This window comes from Hemitrygon akajei, chromosome 5 (assembly GCF_048418815.1).
Source record: "Hemitrygon akajei chromosome 5, sHemAka1.3, whole genome shotgun sequence".
Classification (NCBI taxonomy): domain Eukaryota; kingdom Metazoa; phylum Chordata; class Chondrichthyes; order Myliobatiformes; family Dasyatidae; genus Hemitrygon; species Hemitrygon akajei.
This window is the reverse complement of record NC_133128.1, coordinates 55,687,468-55,704,103: the sequence shown is the minus strand read 5'-3', so window position 1 is coordinate 55,704,103 and position 16,636 is coordinate 55,687,468. Positions and strand designations below refer to the sequence as shown.

At 37.0% G+C, this 16,636-nt stretch overlaps 1 protein-coding gene across 1 annotated transcript in view; it reads right to left on the bottom strand.

The window, feature by feature from the left end:
- Window positions 1–16,636, bottom strand: part of LOC140727307 (uncharacterized) — a 60,475-nt gene that overhangs the window by 7,532 nt on the left and 36,307 nt on the right. Inside the window, exons 3-5 of the mRNA XM_073044569.1 lie at window positions 7,279–7,359; window positions 4,392–4,475; window positions 2,346–2,421 (exon numbers count right to left, since the gene is read on the bottom strand). Coding sequence (XP_072900670.1) covers window positions 2,346–2,421; window positions 4,392–4,475; window positions 7,279–7,359 — 241 coding nt within the window. The remainder of the gene's footprint in view (window positions 1–2,345; window positions 2,422–4,391; window positions 4,476–7,278; window positions 7,360–16,636) is intronic.

Genomic DNA, 16,636 nt, shown 5'->3' with positions numbered 1-16,636 from the left:
TATAAATTCCATGATTTATTAAATACTTTCTCAAAACATTCTGGCACTTACAAACATCGGTTTATGCACATAAACACACTGAGGTTAGATTTAACCACAATTTTAAAAAAACTTACTTAACCTAGATATTGGATCACTTACATATCATCAAAAGAAAAGATACTTGATTTTCCCCAAGTGAAATTGTGCTAATCATCAAATTGGATTGAATATTTTGATAGTGCTTAATTTATGACATCATTCATACTAACAAAAATTGGAGCTAAAATCTATGAACTATCAATGCTATAGAAAAGTCCAGACACACATATTCCTTTGGTTTGTTGCCTTTTTTTTTGCACTATTTGGAGAATCATTTTGCTGGAGTAGGGAGATTTGACTAGGTAGCTTGAAAATTTGCCACAGGTTATTCATACCTTCTGAAGTCCATGGAATGTATTGAAAATAATAGGAAGTATTTTGTTCAGCATTTAACTATTGAAACACTCAATATGAAGAACTGGAGTAGTGAACAAGCTGGCGCGCTCATTTCTTGTCATAGTGACATAATGGTGATGATTGGTCTCTTCGGTTTGCTTGACCACCTCATTGCAGGAGGCAAAGCTTACACACAAGTGATTCTACAGATGCTGGAAGTCTTGAGCAACATACAATGTTGGAAGAACTCAGCAACTCCGGTAATTATTTATTTCCGTCCATGGATGTTGCCTGAATAGCTGAGTTCCTCCAGCATTTTTTTGTACTGCATGAGTTACAACTGCATCCTGTGGCCAGCTATGAACGGTGGTATTCAAATAATGCTAAGAAGTTCAGATTTACTGAATTTCCGGCTATAAACAGCCACCACTTCATCTAAACATGGGCAACCGTTCCCAATGCCAGTCCTTTGAAAGGTAAGGGGAAGACATAGCAGTATGAGCTTAAGAAAGACTGCAGTGCCAGAGAATCAGCCTGAGGCTGATTTATGATACTCACAAAGGCACTAGAATTGAGTCCTTTCTCAACATTCAAAGGAACAATACACATAGCTCATTCAGTCCTTGCCACAGATTCAATGGACCCCCGACAGACTAAGCAAACATCTTCACAGCAAAACAGTGGAATTTGTTGTTTTTCTTAGGCTTCAGGTTTCAGTATGATTTAGCCCCTCCAAAGATGCTGTGCCACTAGAGAACAAAGGAGTTATTTACATAAATCTATTTTGAAAATGGCACGTTAAATAGTTCTTTAGCTTTGCCAACATAAAGGTACAAACCAAGGGATACATCTGCTATGTTAAACCTGAAAAGAGAGAATGTGTGCCTAAGACATGTTTCACATTCAAAGCACAGCCTTTTGCAGGAATAGCTAAACTCGTAACATAGTGGCACAGCAACGAATAGGAACTGACAAGCAAGCTAATTCAAACCCAAGGAACCAATGTAGATAAGAAAGAATGGTTAGAAACAGAACTGTGTTACAGTCTATGTAAAAAACACTGGATAACAAACATAGATGGTGAATCTTAGGCATGCCAGTAGTTGCTTTTAGATTAAAGAGCATATGGTTGTACCTACAGAATCTGAAGTGGATCTACCCAGAAATAATAGATGTAGGAGAGATTAAATATCACATCCACATACAGAGGATCACAAACTTCTAAAGGCTAACTTCCATTTCTGAAAAAAATGTTTCATAGGATATAAGGATTCCAAATATGTAAAAGCTGTTATAAATTTGGCAAACTGATTTTGGTCCAGGTTCCTTTATCACTGATTTTTAAAAAAAACTTAAATACAGCCTTATGTTAAAATGATTCTTAATAACATAAGTGCTAAATCTTATTATTGCTAATTGGTAAAAGAGAGTAAATACCTTTCCTAGAAATATCCTGCTGCAGTAAAAGTGAGATAAACAGTAAACACCTAGATACTGATTAACTATATTACTGAGTCCGGATGAAGGGTCTTGGCCCAAAACATTGAATCAGTATTTCTTTCCATAGATGCTGCTTGGCTTGCTGAGTTCCTCCAGCATTTTTGAGTGTGTTACCCTGGATTTCCAGCATCTGCAGAATCTCTTGTGTTAATGAACAAAACTGATTTATAAAAACAAATAGTGTAAAATCCTAATAATTTGAAATATAATGCCATAATTATGTCACTCTTACCAAGGATGTAATATGATCCTTTGGGCATTTTTACAGGAGCTAAGAGAGTGCACAGATCTATGACACGTGTATGGTTGCTCTTTGTACTTTGCTGCATACTTTACACCCCATTTTTATCCATCACCTACACATCCACATGAACTTTGATTTTGACTCTAAAATCCACCATTTAAAACACACTTTGTAAGTTACTTACCAGATATATCTTCGGTGATTCAAATTGCCATAAACTGGATCTTCCTTAGACATGGTTGAGAGTGAAAATCTATTTGCTTCAGGGGAAAAAAATGAGAGCTAAGCTAGAATATTATCAACATATTTCAAAAAGCCTTAAGTCATAATAAAGGCACAAGCTAAAATTCAACGTTCTTCAGATGCCAAAATGGAAGTCAAGTTACCTGAATATATTTTTGTTTATTGTAAGAATACAACTTATATTTTTAAGTTTTACTTTGATGCTTTTATTATTTGACTTAGAAAGGATTTTACTTTAAAAAATATTAATTTTATTTGATTGTGTCATATTCAATTATTATTTAATGTACCCAAATGTCAAAGATTTTTAGAACCATTCAAAGATTGAGAGTAAAATGAAGCTAGGGGCAACTTTGCTATCTGTCATAGATTTTCACAACAATTTCATGCCTAGGGTTTGTTCTGGCTCAACCATGTCTTTGGATAACAGAACAGTAAGTGTTGTCGCCTTTTAAAATCATGCAAATTGGATACTCTTGGTTGGAAAGATCAGCTTTTTTTCTATCTGAACCTGGTTATGCAAAATGTGCAATGGGACCTACTCAGCAAATCCAGGCCAACACTGAAGAACTGAGATGTTTTAACATAGCAGTGTTAAATGCAAATAATAATTACCTTTTATACAAACATAATTGACAAATTTAAGTGTGGTTTGTGCAGTAATGAGGAAACATGAATGTCATGTCTGCATAAAACCCAAGGTTAAAACTAAAGTAAATGAGGGAAGTTTTCCTTCGCTGCCTTCCTGTTAGCAATATTAAAAACACGTACGACTCAATCTGATCAACTATCAGTACTCACACCTAGCAGTCTCCCTACATCTACCTGTACTATCCTGGTGCAGACAAGTGGATCCAATTAATTTGGAGTTCCTGAAATCATAGATGGACAAGGACAGGAAGTCCTCAGTGACAACCTGACATCAAGTAGCACACCATTGGATTACATCTTGATGTATCTGAAAGTTTTCTACAAGAGGCCAAAGCTGGGATAGAGCTAGAAAGCAATTTTTGACAACTTTTGGATAGAGACAATGAAACTATTAATATTACATTATTTAATTAAAACAACCATATTTTAACGAAGTACATGAAAATAACTAAATTTTGAAATTGTAGTTTAAAGTAGAATGTAAATAACTGCAACTTTTCTTCCTAATCCTTGGTATGGAAACCCTATTTAAATGAATTGTTATCTCAATGATTCGTCAGGTCTGGCTGGTATAGGATCATAGAAAGTGTATTATCACTGGACTCTACATGATACAAAATAACATAGGTCAGTCCTCAAGCAAAGCAGGGTCACTATATATCTGTATGTACCTTCCTGTGAACAGAATTTTCCATGTTTTGATTTTTTTGTCCATGAAGTTATAGAAGTATTAGAAGAATGAAGCTTCATTACTTTAGCAGATATATTTGATAAACAAGTGTTACTGTTCTGCTTACGATATTGTTAATACATAGCCTGTTGACATCCTTTGATTCACTAGCTCAATAAGAAATAATAAGCAGAGAAAATTGTAGAAAGAACTTTAACCTGCAACTAAACATAAATTTTTAACAAAGTTATAAACTGTTCTTTTAGCAGTTATGATCTTCCTTTAACAGCAACATCTCGTAGTGTCCAGAAAAAAATGGAAGAGCCTATTACCATTTATAATATCCATATATGGTTCAACGACAATTAAATTTAAATCTAAATGTGAACTTGAAACTCTTGAAGTATCCTTTAACCAAATCCCCTCATCTCATGACAGAAAATCAGACCCCTCTTCTTCAGATGGGTTCATTAGCAAAGAGTTTTCCTTCTACTTTTTCCTCAATGCATCATTTCAAGGAGATTTCTGAGGGAAAAGGTAGATCTTCTGATTACATCTTACAGATAAGTTAGTGACTAAGGAATAGTATTTCAAATGTGAAAAATTTAGAATTACTTTTCAAACTATGTCACACATACATTTTTTTGTATAGCTGTAGTTTCTTACCTGATGATACTCTTCTTCCAACTGATTTTCTTTTAATCCAAAGTAGTATTATTGCTAATCCTAAAATGACTCCAATGATTGATACTATTATAAAAAAAAAACAAATTAACAATATTGTTCAGTTATTAATTCACAAATAACAATTGGAGAAAAGATAGATTATTAAACAAATACTGCTTGTATCAGATAGTTTCCATTTATCATATGATCTTAAGCACATCTAAGTTAATTCAAAAAAATGTAACAAAATCAGTCAAGTTGATGTACACCGTGGCTGGAGAAAATGCCAATAGCAATGTAAACTCATCTAATAGTAGGCTCCTGAATATTATTATTGAAAGATCAAAGATGAAAGCCAAAGGCTCTCAGTACAGGAAACCATTAAAGTTCTAACTGTTTATGACAGAATGCAATAAAGTAAAGCTCCCTTGAGTATCATTGTTTATCTTATCCTTATGTCAATGAGTGTGAGTAAATTTTGTTGCTCACAGTCTATATAAAGCTTAATGTAGTCATTTGTGGGTAGACAGACTAACAGGGGAGCTGGAAAAATTACAGTGGTGCTAGTAAGTTTGTGAACTTTGCAGAATTTTCTCTATTTCTGTATAAATATGACCTAAAATGTGATCAGATCTTCATGTAAATCCAAAGCCTATATAAAGAGAACCAAATTAAATAAATAATTCAAAAACATTATACTTATTCATTTATTTATTGAGAAAAATGATCCAATATTACATATATTTGTTGGAAAACTTATGTGAACCTTTGCTTTCAGTAACTGGTGTGACCACCTTCTACAGCAGTAACTTCAACCAAACATTTCTGGTAACTATTGATCAGCCTGCAGATCAGCTTGGAGGAATTTTAGGCCATTCCTCCTTACAAAACTGCTTCAACTCTGATATGTTGGTGGGCTTCCTTGCATGAGCTGCTTGCTTTAGGTCCTTCCACAACATTTTTTATTGGATTTCAGGTCAGGACATTGACTCAGCCAATCCAAAACACAAATTTTTGTCTTTTTAAAACATTTTGTTGTTGATTTACTCTTGTCTTTCAGAGCATTGTCTTGGTTGTATTATCCAACTTCTATTAAGCATCAGGTGATGCTGCTACCCTGACATTCTCCTGTAAAATGTCTTGGTACAATTTTGAATTCATTGTTCTCTCAATGATTGCAAGCTGTCTAGGCCTTGAGGCAGCAAAGCAGCTCCACCATGTTTCACAGTTGGTGTTGGTGTGCAGTGCCCCTTTTCCTCCAAACATAACAATGTGCATTTCTGTCAAAAAGTTCAACTTCTGTCTCATCTGTCCACCGAACATTGTACTAGAACCATTGTAGAACATCCAGGTTGTCTTTTGAAAACTTGAAACATGCAGCAATGTTATACTTTTGCAGAGCACTGGTTTCCTCTGTGGTGTCCTTCTTATTCAGTGCTTTTCTTACAGGAGACACATGAACAGTGATTTTAGCAAGTTCTAGAGATTACCGCAGGTCTTTTGCTGTTACCCATTAGTTCTTTTTCACCTCCTTCAGCATTGCAGATTGTGCTCTTAGTGTGATCTTTGCAAGATGCCCACTTCTAGGGAGAGTAGCCACAGTACTGAGTTTCCTCCATTTGTAGACAATTTCTCTTACTGTGGACTGATGAACACTCAGGTCTTTAGAAATGCTTTTGTAGCCTTTTCCAGCTTCATGCATCTCTAACATTCTTCTTCTAAGGTCCTCTGGAAGTTTTTTTATTGTGGCATGGTGCACATAAAAAGGTCTTTCTTGAGAAGCACAGACTCAGTCAGTAACCTGAATTTGTGTGTCTTTTTTACAGGGCAGGGCACCTCTACAGCGCACACCTCCAATCTCATCACATTGACTGGAACACCTGACTCCAAATAGCTTTTGTAGAAGGCATTACCCCAGAGGATCACATAATTTTTTCAACAAACACGTGTAATTTTTTTTCTCAATAAGTAAATGAACAAGTATAATGTTATTTATTTAATAGGGTTCTCTTTATCTAGTTTTAAGACTTACATGAAGATCTAATCACATTTTTTATCATATTTATGCAGAAACAGAAAACTCCAGAGAGTTCACAAATAAAGTTCTAGCAACAATATAGTTGAGAATTCTGGGGATGAAGCCATCATAGATCAGATTTGACAGTTAAACGATTTACTTGTATTCTATTCAACTAGGTTTCTAGCTTTACATAAAATCTGGTTCCCGTGTTCAGAGTTTTGTGTATCTCTTCTACAAAGTAAAGTCTTTAAAAAATACACTGAATTGTAAGTATCCAGGGAACTTGAGATCTGACGGAAATTACATACATCTTATTGTCATTTATAAATCTGCTCTATTCAATAATAATCTTTAAAGATTTTAAATCTTTTAAATCTCAAATTTAATCAGTGAGAAGGTACCATGTATTTAATTTTACCCTTTGTCTCATTTATCTTGCCAATGCAGAAACACAAAGTCATTACTGATTTCCAAAACTGTTGAGGTCTTCAGAACTGAAAATATATTAACCCATAATCATAATGTAACTCAAATGCAGATGACCATATTCAAAGCCTACTGTCATTTTGGCAGAATTCCTAGAAATGTGAGCAAATGCTGGAAACTAGTGGAAAGCTCTTTACACAAATCCCACTCCCACCCACTCAGAAACTATATGGAAATATCAAGAAAACGATGCTTGGACTCATTCTTTGAATGTATTCCAGTGCTACTGAAGCTTCAAAACTGGCTGGATTTATTTTTTATAGCTGGTTCCGGAGCTTAAAAAAAATATCTGCAGTGCACAATGACAAATGATATCTAATTGTCTGTGAATTGTATAAAGAAGAGACTAAAATTTAATTCACGTGCAGTCTGTTGTATTACCTGAGGTGCATATTGTTGTTATCATGCTATTGTCTTCTGTTTTTTTCTGGTTTACCTCAAAAGTTTCTGCTTTTTTGGAATCTGAAATATGTTAAAATGCACAATGTTAATAGTGGATAAGGCTGAAAGCTCTTCATTGTCATGTTGTTGGAGAGATAAAAAAAGGGACAACTATCCCGACTACAGTACCTAGAAAAAGTATTCTAAAAACGTTTTAGAAGTCACATAATTAGTTAAATGGAAATTTGTTTTTGGACACCTGTGTGCATTCAAGGTCTTTCAATTGACTGTAGTAAAAATACACCTGTATCTAGAAGGTCCAACATCTGGTGAACCAGTATTCTAGCCAAAAACAACACCATGAAGACAAAAAAAAACTTCAAGCAACTCTGTGAAAAGGTTATTGAGGTTATCGAAAAGCACAAGTCAGGAGATGGATACAAGAAAATTTCCAAGTCACTGAATATCTCTTGAAGTACAGTTAAGTCAATCATCAGGAAATGGAAAGAATATGGCACAGCTGTAAATCTGCCTAGAGCAGGCTGTCACATTAGCCACAGCTTTATGGGAAAGTGGCAAAGAGAAAGCCACTGTTGAAAAAACTCACATGAAATCTCAGCTAGAGTTTGCCAGCAGGCACGTGGGAGACTTTGAAGTCAGCTGGAAGAAGGTTCCATGGTCTGATGAAACCAAAATTGAGCTTTTTGGCCATCAGACTAAATGCTATGTTTAGCACAAGCCAAACACTGCACATCATCAAAAACACAACATCCCTACAGTTAAGCACGGTGGTGGATCATCCTGTGGAGATGTTCCACTGTAGCAGGCCCTGGAAGGCTTGTGAAAGTAGAGAAAAAATGAATGCAGCAAAATACAGGGAAATCCTGGAGGAAAAGCTGATGCAGTCTGCAAGAGAACTGCAATCTGGGAGATGATTTGTTTTCCAGCAAGACAATGACCCCAAGTGGAAAGCCAAAGCCAAACAGGAATGGCTGAACTACAACAAAGTTCATGTCCTGGAGTGGCCAAGTCAAAATCCAGACCTCATTTCTATTGAGAAATTGTGGCTGGACTTGAGAAGGGCTGTTCACTCACAATTCCCTTCTAATCTGACTGAGCTTGAGCAGTTTTGTAAAGAAGAATGGGGAAAGTTTGCAGCGTCCAGATGTGCAAAGCTGACACACAGACTCTAGTCTGTAGTTGCTGCCAAAGGTGCATTTACTAAGTACTGACTTGAAGGGGGTGAATACTTGTGCAATCAACTATTTTGTGTTTTATATTTGGAATTAATTTAGATCACTTTGTAGAGATCTGCTTTCACTTTGATACTATAGAGTCTTTTTTCTGTTGATCAATGTCAAAGAAAGCCAAATTAAATTTTTATAGGCACTGTATTACTGGATGCAAACATTGAAGGAGAATATTCATCCTAATTTCAATTATTAAAAAGGTAGACTTGGACATCTGTTAATAATAGTTTAAATATGAAATTTAGTTCCTGGCTCCATTAAAACTGTTTCCCTGCTATCAGATCGCAATGCAGCTTCCCTCACATTTTACAAATAAACAAAAATTTCTCAGTCTGCTCCCTCTCTTTCAAGAACCCTGCAACTCATATCCAGTGTTCTATGTATGTATGTATGTACGTATTTGCATAGTTCATCTTCTTTTGCACAGTGATTGTTTGTCAATCTTTGTGTATAGTTTTACATTGATTCTCTTGTTTTTTTTTGTTCTACTGTCAATATCTGCAAGAAAACGAATCACAGGGTAGTACGGTGACGTATGTAGTTTGATAATAAACTTACTTTGAACTTACTTAAAAAACACTAATTACTTCATCATTTTAGTTCTATGACACTGGATAATATATCCCATGTGCTGCTGATGTGAATGAACTTATACCTGAACACTTAAACCATTGCACAACAACTCTCCTTTTGCTTGAGTAATACGATTACTGATTGATCCTAACCTTTTATTGCATTGCATTATAATAAAAACTCTGTGGAACCACCACTGATATTAATTGCTTCTCTACTGAAGATAAGGCGAAATTATAAGGATCATTCTGACCTTTCAAAGGAAGTTTGTTAAAATTCTGCAATAGAAGTTACTGATTCTATACACTGATTATTCTAAAGTGCTGTGGGAACTTGAAATTGGGGCATTGATAAAATGAGAAAAAAACATAGGTTTTAGAAACTATAATAATAGCAGTTCATATTGGAAATGTAAGTCCCAGAACAGAATCCACTGTTGGAAGATGGTTAATGATCTGACCTAAGTTGTCTAGGGGTACAAATTCAATTTTCAAATGGTATAATCTATCACAAGCCATGTTCACTGTTTAGTAATCCATACCTTCTTTGGGCCCATACCAACTATTGCAATTAATAATCAAATTTTTAAGTCATGTGCATCACTTCACAGTGCTTCAACGTTTCAACTTTATCACCCACATAATGACAATGACATCTTTCTCTTTCCCAGAGGACAAGATAGTGCTTAACAATGATCAGCTGCAAAGGATGAGGGTCAGGTGTTTGAATCAACTATACTTTTAACTCTCATTGATGAGATTTTGCTTGATATCACAGAAAAGTGCAATAAAATATTTAAGACCATAAGATATAGGAGCATAAATAGACCATTCAGCCCATTAAGTCTGCTCTGCCATTCCATCATGTCTGTTTATTATCTTTCTCTACCTATTCTCCTCTTAACTGTTGATGCCCTTACTAATTAACAGCCTATCAACCTCCATTTTAAATAGACCCAGTGACTTGGCCCCACAACATCACCACCCTCTGGCTAAAGAAATTCCTTTTTAATCTCAGTACTAAAGGGATGTCCTTCTACTCTGAGGCTGTGACCTCTGGTACTAGTCTCCCCCACTAAAGGAAACATCATCTCCACATCCAGTCTATCGAAATCTTTCAATATTCAATAGGTTTCAATGACACGTTCCTTGAGTCTTCTAAACCCAATTGAGTACAGGCTCAGAGCCATCAAACAGGACTCAAACATTAACCCTTTCACTCCCAGGATAATTCTTGTGAATGTCCTCTGGACTCTTTCCAATATCGGCACATCCTTTCTTAGATAAGGGGCTCAAAATTGCACACAACCCTGCAAGTCAGATCTGAATAATTCCTTATAAAGTCTCAGCACACATCCTTGTTTTTATATTCTAGTTTTCTTGAAGTGAATGCTAACATTGCATTTCTCTTCCTCACCAGTGACTCAACCTATAAGCTAACCTTAAGGGAATCCTGTGTGAGGACTCCCAACATTTACCAATGATGTTGCAGATAATGATACTTTGCTTTCATCCTATAGTCTTGGCTGACTTACAAGTGAGATGGCACAGTGAAACTTCAAGTAATGCATCCACCTGTCAGCTTCAGCAACCAGAGTTCAATTGTAACCTCTAGTGCTGTCTATGTGGAGTTTGCATGCTCCTCTTGAGACTGTATGGGTTTCCTCTGATGCTCCAGTTTCTTCACACATCATGAAGATATGCTGATTGTTAAGGAAATTGACTACAAATCAATCATAGGTTTGTCTTTAATATATCTTGACAAGTACGAATATGATCAAAACAGGTTTAATTGTGTTGAAAGTCTCTCTGGCCTCCTTTGTACAATTCCATTTTGCTGATTATATCTCCAGCTTAGAAGAAGCCAGATACAGATGTCAAGAGTCATGATCACCTTGAAGTAGCAAATAGAATAGCCTGTTCCTCTTTTTTAATCCTCTCAACTTTGCATGGCCACTCCTAATTTTCCCTGTCTGCTCAATTTCCAGATGGTGCTCTACTCTGGCTGTGAAAACAGCCTGATACATCACAAGCTTTTAAATTTATAGAAATTGTATTCAGCATCAGCCAGACCTCACCCTTCCTTACTTTTGCAACATTAGCCAAGTATTAGAAAGCCTCAAATATATAGAATCAGTCCAGCACCAAAAGGTATCGGCCTTCATGATTCCTTTATTAATGTGAAAGGTTAAGCAGATCATTCATTGCAGTTAAATGATTTTTCAGTTGTGTAAGGTTAAGGAGAGGTGTAGGTTGAAACTCTATGTTCAAAAATAATACTGCCCACAAATGCCATTAAACCCACACAGCCTGCATGCTCTTGCAGCTGTTAGCCACAGATGTATAGCCTCTTTACAAAGGCACACCCCTAAACACAAGTGCATCTGTTCCAATCTCGTGGTCACATTTTAGGTAACAACCTAACACCTAGCAAACAGGTGTTACCTCATCCCAAATTTCTTCTTGATACCTTTGTTTTTGAAACACTTTGCTATCTTAAAAAATTAGAAAATATTTCAAGTGGAGAGCTGAAATGATTCTTATCTCAGTTTGTTCAAAAACTTAATAAAAAATTTCTGAAAGGGTCCCGTGCAACAAATGCAGAGAGATTTGTTCAGAATAATACAGCATAATACTTTTAATCAGTACTAGATCCCTTGAGGAAACCTGAGATGTAGTGCCTGTAAATATGTGTGTGAATATAGGGAATAGTCTTCATAGTTTTATCTGTGAGGACAAAGAAAGTGGTTCTCTGATTAGAAATGAACTTATGCAAGATTTTTCATTTGTTTTAACCTGTGAATTATTTGCTTTTCTATATTTGAATTTCTTTTTAAATTCTCATTCCACCACCAATAGCACGTAATGACTACAGTCTGAAACATCTACAAAATGCATTGTATCACTCACTGACAGAATACCCCAAACTGCCACCTGTACTGATGGATGACAGTGATTGTATCATAGAAATATTTATACCTGCAGTTTCCCTTCCAAGTTCAGTTATTACCTAGGAATATTATTGTTCTTTCATACTACGGGATCTAAGTCTTTAAACTCTGCACTCTACAACAGAGTGAAATTATCTTCACCAGTGGGACAACAGTGAAGCTGTCTTAACCCTATCATCTCAAGGGCAATTATGTATAGCAATAAATATGGACTATGCCAGCAATGGCTACATCCCCTGAAAAATTAAAATCTAAAAAATACAGATAATGTTGCTTACCATTCAAAACATCAGATCGAGTAATTTTAACCTGAGTAATGTCAACTTCCTCTGCATATGCCCCATCAATCTCCCACTGGACAGCAAATGGTGGGTGGGTAGAGAAAGGAGCAGCATGCTGAGTGACAGGAGGTCACACAGGAGGTTTGAATGAGCTCATAATCTCTCTTTCTGTTAGTGTGTTGGTCAAGAGCTTGCTTTTGCAGATTTGTTTGGAGAGTTGGGGCAGGGGGTTTTGTGAAGAATAACTAAGGAAAGAGTAGATAGATACAAGATTTCCTTATGTGTTATGTTTGCATTCAGGAGAATATTTGTCACGCTAGTTTAGAAGGGCAAGTAAAACAGTAGTCACAGGAAGGCAACAAGGTTGGTGTGAGTAGGTTGCATGAGCAACTTTAACTCATTTGGCCAAAACCATGAAAGCAGGGTAATTAGTCCTTATGAGTCTTGCATTCCTCCTTCCTAAAACAGGTCGATCAAGCTGGCCAATTGTCAAGCGTACAGAAATGTTTTGACAGTTGAGGCTGAACCAACTGCTAAGGCTATCAAAGAACTTGAACAATTGAGACTATCTCCATTTTAAACTTTTAAAAATAAATTAATAACACTTAAAATGTAAAAAAATGAAATGATTTAGAAACCAGTGCACTTTTGAAAGCAATTATACTTCAATTAAATTGAAAAAAAGAAATGTAAATACCTGAAATATGTAATTATGTGGCTGAATCAACAACATATTTGCCTACAAGATTACTGGGGAACAGCTGAATCTGTTACTCTAACATTAGACTCTTTGGGATACAGTTAGAACAACACCAGAAATCATTTGTGTGAAAGTTTGGGTCTTCCATGTTTGAACAATAAATTTCCATATTCCAATACAGAAAAAGTCAATGGAATGTCAGCATTTTAGTGGAATTTTTCTGGATTAGGAAGGGTGTCAAAAGTTACAGGGAGAAGGCAGGAAAATGGGGTTGTGAGGGATGATAAATTTGCCTCGATGAAATGACTGAGCACACTTGATGGGTCAAATGGCCAAATTCTGCTCCTATGTCGTAGGGTCTTATGGCCATTTTAAGACATTATTTTAGAACTCAGATGATTATAGAGCAATTGAGACAATCCCTGTTTAGAAGTATTGGTGCAAACACAGTAGGAGTAAAACATGCCCATTTTCAATGGCATTGGAGGTGCGTAGGTGTATCGATATACAATAAACTGCTTTCATGGCAAAGCAGAACGGACCTGGACTAGAGGAAAATGTATGTTCTACAGTCAAGCATTATAAGTTTGAGCAGGCACTGCAGGTTCTAGAATCTTCTTCTGGGCTCTGTCCTTAAAGATTAAAGTAATGGAGCTGGATTGCCCAGCGATTGAAAGGCAGCAGTTCAGGCAAGCTAATGGACAGTGAGTTGCAGACAAACGTTCACTTTGTTCAAAGGGAACACAACTATGTGCAAAACCTATGCTATATTAGCTACTGATTGCCCTTACACAAATCACATGATAGGAATGGACATTTATTAAAAGGAAACATTGCACTGACACAAAATTGTCATGATTTCGCAAGTAAGTAGTAGGAAGAATTATCAGGTTGATCTAAAAATGTAATTTACACTCAGTGGCCACTTTATTAGGTACACCTGCTCGTTAATGCAAATATATAACCAACCAATTATGTAACAGCAACCCAATGCATAAAAGCATGCAGACATAGTCAAGTTGTTGTTTAGACCAAATATGAGAATGATCTATGGGTGACTGACTGTGGAATGATTGTTGATTCTAGGGTGCTTTGAGTATCTTGGAAACTGCTGATACCATGGGATTTACATGCACAACAGTTTTAGAGTTTACAAGGAATGGTGCAAAAAACAAAAAAAAATCCAGTGTGTGACAGTTCTGTGGGTGAAAAAGCCTTGTTAATGAGAGAAGTTAGAGGAGAATGGACAGACTGGATCAAGTTGACTGGAAGGTGAGTGCAATTTAAATAACCTTGTGTTACAACAGTGTCATACAGAAGAGCATCTCTGAAAGCACAAAATAAAGTTCAAAGTTACAAGTAAAATTAATTATCAGGATACATACATGTCACCACACACAACCTGAGATTCTTTTTCCTGCAGGCATACTTAGTAAAACAGTAACTGTAAAGACAGGATGAAGAGGTCAATACTCCCCAATGCCATTAGGCTTTACAATTCTACCGCCAGGACTTAAGAACTTTTTAAAGCTATTATTAATGCTTTTTGAGATGGTGATTTAGATGCATATCACATTTTTTTTACTGAGTTAAGTATTGTATGTAATTAGTTTTGCTACAACAAGTGTATGGGACATTGGAAAAAAGTTGAATTTCCCCATGGGGATGAATAAAGTATCTATCTATCTATCTAACAGGATCAATGAAAAACAAGCAGTGCAAATGCAAATAAAATAAATAGCAATAAATAACGAGAGCATCAAATAACAAGATAAAGAGTCCTTAAAGTGAGACAATCGGTCATGGGAACACCAGAAATAGAATGAGTGTAGCTATCCCCTTTTGTTCAAGAGCCTGATGGTTGATTGATAGTAACTGTCTTGAACCTGGTGGAGTGAGTACTGAGGCATTTTTACCTTTTACCTGATGGCAGCAGCAAGAAAAGAGCATAGCCTGGGTGGTGAGGATCTTTAATGATGAATGCTGCTTTTCTATGGCAATGTTTCATATAGATGAGCTTATTGGTTAGGAGGGATTTACCCATGTGTACTGGGCCAAATCCATTACCTTTGTCAGATTTTCTGTTCAAAGGCATTGGTGTTCCCACATTTTCCACCACACATCTATAGAGGTTTGCCAAGGTTTTTGATGGCATGCTGAATCTCCGCAGACTCTCGAGGAAGTAGAGGTCCTGTCATGCTTTCTTTGCACGACAAAACATTCAACCTTGAATACATTCAGTAGCCACTGCATTAGATACAGGAGGCACTTAACCAAGTCCACACTAAAGATACATAATAAGGACATACAGTAGAGTGTTAGAAATGTCTCTTGTTTAACTGGAGTTTGTGAACTGCTATTTCCCATCACCATCCTTCAAGACTGGTTTGGGCTGTTGCTTCTGTAGCACTGGCTTCAGTTCTGTTCTCTGCTGGGTTGGGCAGCAGTTGGTCTAGCCAACAGGCTGGATCATGACAGAGACAGAAAGGGCACTCCCCTTCTCCTGACTCCGCACTTGAACTTAGAACGTAAAAGAGTAGAGCACAGGAACAGGCCATTCAGCCCATAATGTTGTGCTGAATGAGCTAAAAAGCAAATCAAAAACACCCAAACACTAATCCCTCCTAACTACACTATCTTCCTTACATCCATGTGCCTATCAAAACATCTCTTAAAAGCCTCTAATATATTTGCCTCTACTACCATACCAGGAAGCGCATTGCAGGCATTCCCCAATCTCTCAGTAAAAAACCTACCCTTCAAATTCCCCTTGAACCTACTCCCTCTCATCTTCAATGCATGCCATCTGGCATTAGACATTTCAACCCTGGGAAACAGATTCTCTCTGTCCACTCTATCTATTCCTCTTATCATCTTTGAAACCTCTATCTGATCTCCCTTCAGCCTCTGACTCTCCAGAGAAAACAACCCAAATTTATCCAGCCTCTTGTGATAGCACACTCCCTCTAAACCAGGCGGCATCCTGGTAAACCTCAGCTGCACCCTCTCTAATGCCTCGATCTCCTTTCTTTAGCAGGGCACCCACAACTGTATGCAACACTCCAGATGTGGCCTAACCAGAGTTTTATAAAGTTGCAACATAACCTCCTGACTTTTGAATTCAATGCCTCAACTACTAAAAGCTAGCATTCCATAAGCCTTTTTATGGGCTAATAACTTAAACTAACCAATGAGTTTGACAATTGCCCTTCTGTTCACACATCCCTCAGCAAACCAGTCCAGGTGCCAAGGCACCCAATGCTCTCTCAGCACCTATGCCTCCTCTCTTCCCTCCTCTCCCCCCCCAATTCAACATGTGGATGAATGACACAGGTTACCACTGTCTACATCCCCTCCTTGCCCTGCACGTACCATCCACACCTCCACATACCAACTACTATCGTCCCGACCTTCACCTCACCCAGCCCCCACCTTCCACCAACTCCCCAGTCAGCATGGACTCATTTTCACTCTTGAGCAGGTGAGAAGGCCTCTGGGGAAACTCAGACTTGGCAAAACATTGGGACCGGATGGTGTAGATCCCACGGTCCTGAAGGAGTGTGCTGAGCAGCCGTGTGGAACTCTCCAGCACATTTTCAATCTG